Source organism: Vulpes vulpes, chromosome 7, assembly GCF_048418805.1.
Source record: "Vulpes vulpes isolate BD-2025 chromosome 7, VulVul3, whole genome shotgun sequence".
NCBI lineage: Eukaryota > Metazoa > Chordata > Mammalia > Carnivora > Canidae > Vulpes > Vulpes vulpes.
Window position 1 is genome coordinate 67,172,237 of NC_132786.1, and position 11,079 is coordinate 67,183,315.

At 36.5% G+C, this 11,079-nt stretch overlaps 1 protein-coding gene across 1 annotated transcript; it reads left to right on the forward strand.

The window, feature by feature from the left end:
- The first annotated feature begins 9,763 nt into the window (after nucleotides 1-9,763).
- LOC112911019 (olfactory receptor 2M4-like) lies at nucleotides 9,764-10,723 on the forward strand. Its single transcript, XM_025987337.2, has one exon. The coding sequence runs from the start codon at nucleotides 9,764-9,766 to the stop codon at nucleotides 10,721-10,723; it is 960 nt and encodes a 319-aa protein (XP_025843122.2).
- The last annotated feature ends 356 nt before the right edge of the window (nucleotides 10,724-11,079 follow it).

Consider the following 11,079-nt stretch of genomic DNA (forward strand, 5'->3'; position numbering starts at 1 on the left):
ACTTCTTAAGTTTTCATGCAAATGAATGAGGCTGGCATTCAGTCCATTTTGACAGCTAAATTTATGTAACACTAAGAATCAAACACTATTGAAAATAATAAATGTTAGATTTTAAACAAAATGCATAACATTTTAATCACCTGGTATCCATGAAATGTACATCAAGATATATATAAAGCATTTTATCATATTTATAGACTTTAGTTAATCAACTGTAAATGACATATAACAATAGTAGTTATCCCACTTCGGTCTGGGGTCATATATTCAGAACTCTATAGGTATCCAATATCATCCAAAGGTAAATAAGTCAATTTGTTTAGTTATGACTAGGAGAGGTATGGAAGACAATTAATGTATGCATTTGTATGGCTAAAAAAAAGAATGTAATACAGTGCATAGATGTCATTTCTATGGGCCCCATACCTTGGCCAGGACCAGGCTTCTCATAGTGTGATGTATGCCGCCAACATCAGAATCATTTGAAATCTTCTTGGAGATGCAGATTTCAGGATTTCATCCTAGATCTAAGCATTCAATTTTCTGAGTGTGGGCCTGAGATCTGCATTTTGACAATTATTCCATATGGTTCTATTGACAATAACATCTGAGAGCCATGAACTAGAGCTCAACAGTGTTCACAAAGCCAAGCAGAAAATACACTAGAAAGACCTGTGCTAGCTGAGGGACTCTTCTAACTGCAAGGCAGAAGTTACTGATGTTCATGAAGGCTTGATAAAGAAATTTGCATAAAATACTCCAAAAACTGACACAAGATACTCTTCTCAGAAATCCATATTCTGGGCAGCCCGGGTGGCTCAGCGGTTTGGCACCACCTTCAGCCCAGGGTGTGATCCTGGAGACACGGGATTGAGGCCCACATCGGGTTCCCTGCATGGAGCCTGCTTCTCCCTCCGCCTGTGCCTGTGTCTCTTTCTGTCTGTGTCTCTCATGAATAAATAAATAAAATCTTAAAAAATAGAAATCCATATTCTTTTTTTCTGGTGGATCAAGCTGACAGAAATGCAAAAGTAAATTAGGTAGAAGCCATAAAATCTTTGAAGAGATTTCTTCATATCTCTCTCTATGTATGTGAAGTCAAATTTAATCTAAATTGACTTTAAAATACACAGAGGCTGTAAATCAATTTTAAAAGGTGTTCTGTTCGATGGCTGAGTAACCACATCATCTACATCCGTGTATTTATTGATGGACACTCAGGTTACTTCCATATCTTGGACATTGTAAATAATGCTGCAATAAAAATAGGGTTGCACATATATTTTCAATTTAGTGTATTCATTTTCTTTGGGTAACGCTTCACACTGAGATTAGTGGATTGTATGGTATTTCCATTTACAATATTTTGAGAGATCTTTATACTGTTTCCCACAGTGGCTGCACCAATAAGCTAAAATCCTGCCAATAGCACATGAGGGTTCCTTTTTTTAAAGATTTATTTATTTATTCATTCATTCATTCATTCATTCATCCATTCATTCATTCATGAGAGACACAGAGAGAGAGGCAAAGACATAGGCAGAGACAGAAGCAGGCCCCTTCTGGGAAGCCTGATATGGAACTCGATCCCAGGACCCTGGGATCACGACCTGAGCTGAAGGCAGATGCTCAACCACTGAGCCACCCTGGTGCCCCTGAGGGTTCCTTTAACATCACAACCTAGCCAAACTTATTATTTCTTGTCTTTTTTATACTACCCCTTCTAACATATATAAGGTGATACCTCATTGTGGTTTTGATTTGTTTTTCTCTGCTGATAAGTGATGGTTAAGCATCTTTTCACGTATTTGTTGTCTATCTGTATGTTTTCTTTGGAAAATATATTTTCAGGTTATGTACCCACTTTTAAAAAATTTATTTACATTTTTAAAATTTTTTCTTAGCTTCACAGGCAAATTTTACCAAATATTTGTTTACTTATCTATTTTTCTATCTATCTGCTTTGTATTTATTATTTAAATTTAATTAATTTATGTATAATGCATTTTAGTTTCAGAGGTAGAGTTTAGTGATTCATCAGTCTTATATAATAAACCGTGATCCTTAAATCATGTGCCCTCCTTAATGTACATCAACCAATTCCTCCATCCCCTGACCCATCTCTCTTCCATCAACCCTGTTTCCTATAATTAAGAATCTCTTATGGTTTGCTGCCCTTTCTGTTTTCCTCTTATTTTACTTTCCCCTCCATTTCCCTATGATCCTCTGTTTTGTTTCTTAAATTCCACATATGAGTGAGATCATATGATAATTGTCTATGAGTTATTTCACTGAGCTATAATACCCTCTAGTTCTATCCATGTCATTGCAAGTGGCAAGATTTCAGTTTTTTTTTTTAATTTTTATTTATTTATGATAGTCACAGAGAGAGAGAGAGAGAGAGGCAGAGACACAGGCAGAGGGAGAAGCAGGCTCCACGCACTGGGAGCCCGACGTGGGATTCGATCCCGGGTCTCCAGGATCGCGCCCTGGGCCAAAGGCAAGCGCCAAACCACTGCGCCACCCAGGGATCCCCAAGATTTCAGTTTTGATGCATGAGTAGTATTCCATTATAGTTAGATAGATAGATGATAGATAGATGACAGATAAATAGATGATAGATAGATCACTCTTTTTATCCATTCATCCGTTGATGGATATATAAGCTTTTTCCATATTTTGGCTATTTCGGACATTGCTGCTATAAACATTAAGGTGCAGGTGCCCCTCCATATCACATTTGTATCTTTGGGGGTAAATGCCTAGTAGTGCAATTGCTGGGTCAGAGAGAAGCTCTATTTTCAACTTTTTGAGAAGCTTTCATACTGTTTTCCAGAGTGGCTACACCAGCTTGCGTTCCCACCAACAGTGAAAGAGAGTTCCCCTTTCTTTGGATCCTTGCCAACATCTGTTGTTTCCTGACTTGTTAATTTTAGTCTTTCTCACTGGTGTGAGGTGGTATCTCATTGTGGTTTCAATTTGTATTTCCTTGATACTGTATGATGTTGAGTACTTTTGGGTGTCTATTGGTCATTTGTATGTCTTCTTTGGGGAAATATCTGTTCATGTCTTGTGCCAATTTCATGATTGGATTATTTATTCTTTGGGGATGTTGAGTTTGATAAGACCTAATTTTGAATACCAGCACTTTATCTGATAAAACATTTGCAAATATCTTCTCCCATTCTGTCACTTGTCCTTTGGATTTGCTGATCTTTTCCTTTGCTGTGCAAAAGCTTTTATCTTGATGAAGTCACAATAGTTCATTTTTTATTTTGTTGCCTTTGCCTTTGGAGATGGTTCTTGCAGGAAGTTGCTGTAGACAAGATCTGAGGTTGCTATCTGTGTTCTCCTGTAGAATTTTATTGGATTCCTGTCTCACATTTAGGTCTTACATCCATCTCAAGTCTATGTTTGTGTATAGTGTAAGAAAAGGTCCAGTTTCATTCTTCTACATGTAGCTGTTCAGTTTCCCAATATTAGTTGTGGAAGGGACTGTCAAAGGTACTGTCTTTTTCTGGAAATATACCAGAAATTTTTCCTGCCTTGTCAAAAATGAGTTGACCATAGAGTTGAAGGTCTATTCTTGGGTTCTCTTTTTTTTTAATAAATTTATTTTTTATTGGTGTTCAATTTACCAACATACAGTGCTCATCCCGTCAAGTGCCCCCCTCAGCGCCCGTCACCCATTCACCCCCATCCCCCGCTCCTCCCCTTCCACCACCCCTAGTTCGTTTACCAGAGTTAGGAGTGTTCATGTTCTGTCTCCCTTTCTGATATTTCCCACACATTTCCTCTTGGGTTCTCTATTCTGTTCCTTGATCTGTGTCTGATTCTGTGTCATTACCCTATTCTCTTGTTCATTACAGCTTTGTAATAGAGCTTAAAGTCTGAAACTGTGATGCATGAACTTTGATTTCTTTTTCAATATTACTTTGGCTTTGTGTTTTTTTCTGTTTCCATACAAAATTGAGGATTGTTTGTTCCACCTCTGTGAAAAAAAGTTAATGGTATTTTGATAAATATTGCACTGAGTATATATGGATTGCTCTAAGTAGCATGGACATTTAATCAATTTTTGTTCTTCCAATCCATGAACATGGAACATTTTTCTGTTTCTTTGTGTCTCCCTCAATTTCATTCGTGCGTGTTCTATAGTTTTAGGATTTTGGCAAAATCCATTGCCACTTTGGTTAGGTTTCTTCCTAGGTATCTCATAGTTTTGGGTGCAATTGTAAATGGGATGAACTCATTAATTTCTCTTTCTTCAGTCTCATTGTCAGTGTATAGAAATGCAATAGATTTATGTGCATTGATTTTATATCCTGCCACTTTGCATAATTCCTATATGAGTATTAGCAATTTTGGAGTGGAGTCTTTTGGGTTTTCCACATAAAGTAGCATGTTATCTGCAAAGAGAGAGAATTTGACTTCTCTGACAATTTGAATGACTTTTTATTTCTTTTTATCTGATTCCTGAGGCTAGGACTCCTAGTACTATGTTGAACAACAGTGATGAGAGTGGACATACCTGTCTTGTTTCTGACCTTAGTTGAAATGCTCTCTATTTTTCCCCATTGAGAGTGATTTCCCCTGTAGGCTTTTTGTAGATGGCATTTATGATATTGAGGTATGTCCCCTCTATATCTACACTGTGGAGAGTTTTAATCAAAAAAGGATGCTGTATTTTGTCAAATGCTTTTTCTGCATCTATTGAGAGGATCGTGTGGTTCCTGTCTTTCTTATTATTAATTTGATGTACCACACTGATTTATTTGCAGATGTTGAACCAACCTACCAGCTCAGGAATAAGTCTCGCTTGATTGTGGTGAATAATCCCTTTAATGTACTATTGGGTTCTATCAGCTAGCATCTTGGTGAGAATTTTGACATCCATGTTTATTAGGGATATTGGTCTGTAATTATCATTTTGCTGGTGTTTTTATCTGGCTTTGGGATCAAGGTAATGCTGGACTCATAGAATGAGTTTGGAAATTTAGCATCCATTTCTACTTTTCTGAAATAGCTTCAGAAGAATAGGTGTTAATTCTTCTTTAAATATTTGGAAGAATACCCCTGGGAAGCCATCTGGCCCTGAACTCTTGTTAGTTGCAAGATTTTTAATTAATGCTTTAATTTCCTTGTTGGTTATGGGCCTGTTCAGGTTTCCTATTTCATCGTATTTCAGTTTTTTTTAGAAATGCATCCACTTCTTCCAGATTGGCTACTGTGTTGGCATGTAAATGCTCATAATATGTTCTCTAATTTTTTTTTTTATTTCTTTATTCATGAGAGACACAGGAAGGGAGAGGCAGACACAGGCAGAGGGAGAAACAGGCTCCATGAAAGTAGTCTGATGGAGGACTTGAAACAGGGAATCTGGGATCACGCCCTGAGCCAAAGGCAGGCACTCAAACTCTGAGCCACCCAGGCATCCCTTATAATATATTCTTATAATTGTTTTATTTCTTTGGTGTTGATTGTGATCTCTCCTCTTTCATTCACAACTTTATTAATCTGGGTGCTTTCTCTTTCTTTTCTTTGTAGTAAGGGGTTTAACAATCTTTTTTTTTTTTTTTTTTTCAAAGAACCAGTTCCTAGTTTCGTTGATCTGTTCAACTGCTCTTTTGATTTCTATTTCATTGATTTCTGCTCTAATCTTTATTAATTCTCTTGTCCTGCTTGTTTTAGACTTTATTTGTGCTCTTTCTGCAAATCCTTTTGGTATAAGTTTTGGTTGTGCATTTTAGACCTTTATTGCTTTTTGAGAATGGCTTGTATTACTATATACTTCCCTGTTAGGATAATCTTAGTTGCATCCCAAAGATTCTGAACAGTTGCGTTTTCCATTTTCATTTGTTTCTGTGACTTTTTAAATTCTTCTTTCTTGATTAACTCATTCATTCTTTTGTTTGATACTCTTTAGTTTCCAAGTGTTTGAGTTTCTTCCACATTCCCTCTTGTGATTGAGTTCAAGTTTCAAAACACTGTGCTCTGAAAATATGCAGGGGATAATCCTAAAATTTGTACCTGTTGAGACGTGATTTGTGACTCAATATGTGATTTATTCTGGAGAATATTCCATGTGCACTTGAGAAGAATGTATATACTGTTGCTTTTGGATAGAATGTTTTGTATTTATCTGTGAGGTCCATCTTGTCCAGTGTGTCACTCAAACTCCTTGTTTTGTTTTTTATCATCTGCTTAGTTGATCTGTCCATTGTACTGAGTTGGAGTGTTAAATTACCCTACTATTATTGTATTATTATCATTGTGTTTCTTTAATTTTGCTATTAATTGGTTTCTATAATTGGTTGCTCCCATGTTAGGGGCATAAATATTTACAATTGTCAGACCTTCTTGTTGGATAGACCCTTTATGATATATTATGATAATATGGTGTCCTCCCTTATCTCTTATCAAGTCTGGGCTTAAAATCTAATTTGTCTGACATATGGATTGCTCCTTCAGCTTTCTTTTGATGTCCATTAGAATGATACATGATATTCTACCCCCTCACTTTCAATCTAGAGTTGTTTTTGTGACTAAAATAAGTATCTTGCAGACAGTATATGGATGGCTCATGTTTTTTTTTATCCAATATTATACCTGATGTCTTTTAATTGGGACATTTAGCCCATTTACATTCTGAGTAACTATTGAAATATATACATTTAGTGCCATTGTATTATATGTAAAGTCACTATTTCTGTATATTTTCTGTTTCTTTCTTGTTTATGTTAGTTTTGGGCTCTCTCTTTGCTTAAAGGATCTTCTTCTCTTCCAGGGCTGGTTTGGTGATCACAAGTTATTTTAGTTTCTGTTTATCCTGGAAGATTTTTATCTTTCCTATTATTTTGAATAACAGGCTTTCAAAATAAAGTATTCTTGGATGGATATTTTTGACGTTTAGCACCCTAAAAGTACATCATATCTGTACTTTCTGGTTTGCCAGGTCTTTGTGGATAGGTCTGATGCTGGTCTGATGTTTATAAACTTGTATATTATGGACCTTTTATCCTGAGATGCTTTCAAGATTTTCTCTATCTCTGAGATTTGCAAATTTCAGTGTTAGATGATGAGGTGTTGACCTATTGGATTATTCATTTGTTCTGGTGTTGAGTTGTATAACTTATGTATATATTTTTGGTGCTGATTTCTGATCAGGCATATAATGTGCAAATATTTTCCCTTTCGTTAGATTGCATTTTTTTATTAATGGTCTCCTCCACTGTGCAAAATATTTTTATTTCAGTGTAGTCCTAGTAATTTATTGTGTTTTGTTTTGTTTTATTATTATTATTTTTGCCTGAGGAGACATATCTAGAATACTGTTGCTAAGGCTAATGTCAATCAAATTACTAGATATGTTTTCTTCTAAAATTGTTATGGGTTGGGGTCACACATTTAGATCTTTAATGTATTTTGAGTTTACTTTTGTGTAGAGTTTAATATAGTGGTCCCGTTTCATTCTTTTCATGTAGCTGTCCAATTTTTCTATAACTACTTATTGAATAGATTGTATTTTCACCATTGCATATCCCTACCTCATTTCTAATAGATTATTTGACCATAAAAGTGTAGATTTATTTCTGGTCTCTCTTTCTGTTCTTTGATCTAAACGTCTATTTCTGTGGTATTACCACCCTGTTTTGATTATTATATCTTTTTAGTATATTTTGAAATGTAGGATTGCGATATATATGTTCAACATCATTATTTCTCAGGATTGCTTGGCTATTTGGATTCTTTTTTATGATTCCTTACACATTTTAGCATCCAAGTTATTCTAGTTTTGTTTAAAGATTTTATTTATTTATTTATTTATTTATTTATTTATTTATTTATGAGAGAGAGTGAGGGAAAAAAGCATGAGATGGAGGGGAGTCAGAGGGCGAAGGAGACACCATGCTGAGCTGGGAGCCCAATTTGGGACTCAATCCTGAAACTCTGGGATCATAACTTGAGTCAAAGGCAGATGCTTAACCAATTGAGCCCCTCTAGGCATCCAGATTTATTCTAGGTTTTTAAAATATGCTATTGGTATTTTGAGAGGGCTTGCAATGGATCTGTAAACTGCTTTGAGTAGTATCAGCATTTTAATAATAATAATTCTTCCAGTCCATGAGCTTGGAATATCTTTCCTTTTTTCTTCTTCAGTCTCTTTCAGCAATGTGTTATAGTGTTTAGCATACAGTTCTTTCAACTCTGTGGATAAATTTATTTCTAGGTATTTTGTTCTTTTTGGTGCCATTCTATATGGAATCATTTTCTTAATTTCTTTTTCAACTGCTTTGTTATTAGTGCAGAGAAATGCAGATATCTGTGTATTAATTTTGTATTCTGTAACTTTAATCAATATATTTATTACTTCTGATTGTTTTCTGGTGGAGTCTAGGGTTTTTATGTATAGTGTTATACCACCTGCAAATAGTGGCAATTTAACTTTTTCCATACCAACTTTTGCCTATTTTCCTTGTCTTATTGCCATTTGTGACATGGATGAACCTAGAAGTTATTATGCTAAGTGAAATAATTCAGAAAGAAAAAGCTTATGTCATATGCTTTCATTTAAATGTGGAATCTAGGGATCCCTGGGTGGCGCAGTGGTTTAGCGCCTGTCTTTGGCCCAGGGCGCGATCCTGGAGACCCGGGATCGAATCCCACATCGGGCTCCCGGTGCATGGAGCCTGCTTCTCCCTCTGCCTGTGTCTCTGCCTCTCTCTCTCTCTGTGTGACTATCATAAATAAATTAAAAAAAAAAAAAAGAATTTAAAAAAAAAAAAATAAAATAAATGTGGAATCTAAAAAATAAAACAAATGAAGAAACAAAGCAGAAAAACAAAAAAAGTAGAAATAGATCCATAAATACATAGGACAAACTGATTGTGGCTAGAGGGTGGAAGGGTGGCTGAGATGAGCAAAAATTAGTGAAAGGGAGTGGGAGCTATGGGATAACAGGTACAGCATAGAGAATATAGCCAATGGTATTAAAATAGCTTTGTATGATGACAAATGATAGCTACACCTGGAGTGAGACTAGCATAACATATCAAGTTGTCCAATAACTATCTTGTACGTCTTAAGCTAATGTGACACTGTCTACCAAATATAATTCAAAAAAAGGGGAGGAGGTATTTCCTTTCTCACCCTTCTTGGAGACATCAAATTTAAGTTTGCTGCTTGTTGATTCTGAATACAGATGGTGAGGGAGAGTACAAAATTCATTCTAGTGTAGAGATAAATATTACTGAGGCCAAGTATGTGTTGGAACATTCAATGGTCCACTCACTGAAGGAACTTCAACAAGTTAAATAAATGATATTGGGGTTTCCCAAAATATAGCTGTTTACTTCACATGACATATCTAATCTATGTTAACTCTGAATCACAGAAATATTTTATGACAGCATCCTTATGCTATGCCATTGTTTTGATTACAATCATTAATGTGAAAAAAAACTATGAATTTAAGAATTCTTTAGATTATCAAAAGAGGAGAATTAAAGGTGAGGTACAAAAAGTAAATGCAGAATGGGCTGCAGCATTGATGGGAAAAAAATAATTTCATTTCCATGATCTGCTTAATAATTCCTATCCTGTGACTTAAACATCTTTCTGAAGTAGGGAAATTCTGTTTTCAGTCCCCTCCCCCAAATAGTTCATGTTTTGCAATCAGTTACCATATTTTATAGAACTGCTTCATATACATGTGTTATGAAAGCCTCCACTATCTTTCAGGTGAAGCTGGTAAGGAGAAAGCATGGAGATACGAAATGAGACATTGAGCACAGACTTCATTCTCCTGGGCCTTTTCTCTGGAATGAAACATACCAGACTTCTTGTCTCTGTTGTCCTCCTCATCTACACCATTGCTATCACAGGAAACACCACTTTGATCTTCCTTATCTGGGTGGATCCCCATCTCCACACCTCCATGTATTTCTTGCTTAGCCAACTCTCTCTCATTGACCTGGCTTTCATCTCTAGCATAGTCCCAAAAATGATAGTTAATTTTTTCTCAGGAAAGAAGAATATTTCCCTGGTTGGCTGTGGGACCCAGATCTTCTTCACTTTGACTCTGGGGATTGCTGAGTGCCTACTCTTGACCCTCATGGCTTATGACCGCTATGTGGCCATCTGCAAGCCTCTCAAGTACTCAATTATTATCAGCCCTCGGGTCTCCCAGAGAATGGCCATTGGGTCCTGGGTGGGAGGGACTCTGGCATCCTTGGCCCACACAGCCTATGCCATGCATTTTCCCCTCTGTGGCCCCCGGGAACTCCACAACTTCTTCTGTGAGGTCAAAGCCATTTTGAAGCTGTCTTGTGAGGACATCTCAGCCTATGAGAAAGGAGTAGTAGTGACTAGTATTGTCGTGGTTCTTCTCCCAGTAAGCTTCATCTTGACCTCCTATATCCTCATCTTCCTTCAGGTCCTGCGAATAAACTCCCATGAGGGAAGGAGAAAGGCTCTGGCTACCTGTTCTTCCCATCTGACTGTGGTCATCTTTTACTATGGTCCAGCCATGCTAATATATATGAGGCCTGGATCTTCCCACACCCCCATTCTGAACCAGGCTCTCTTTATGTTTGACACCATCCTTACTCCCATGCTGAACCCTATCATCTACAGTCTAAGGAACAGGGAGGTTGTGGACTCAATGAAGAAGGTAATGGGGAAGTTTTCCATTCAAAATAGGTTTGCACGTTTCAATGAATAGACAGAAAACTTGAGAATTCAAATATCCCTGGGAGGCTGCAGGGTCTGAGCAAACAATGGGACTGTCTGTGTCTTCATTTCCTCTCCTCTTATCTTCATATCCCGATAGTATCAGTTTTAAATAATAAAACAAATTAATTATCAAAGCAGAGAGGAAAACAAAAGTTATACTGCTTTCAAGAGGTCTAAATCACAACTAATTCTCTGTGAATATGAGCTCTCATCTAGTCCTCTCATCTTGCTTCATTTGTGTCACTTGAAATGGAAGGTGTTTCTTCCTTCTTTTAGATACAGCAGAAAGATATAGGAAAATTGTAGTGTGCTTGGGAAGAAAATACAGAGGTTTATCTAAGGTCA

Coding starts and splice junctions, on each gene's coding strand:
- LOC112911019 (XM_025987337.2), top strand. CDS start 9,764: ATGGAGATACGAAATGAGACATTGAGCACAGACTTCATTCTCCTGGGC.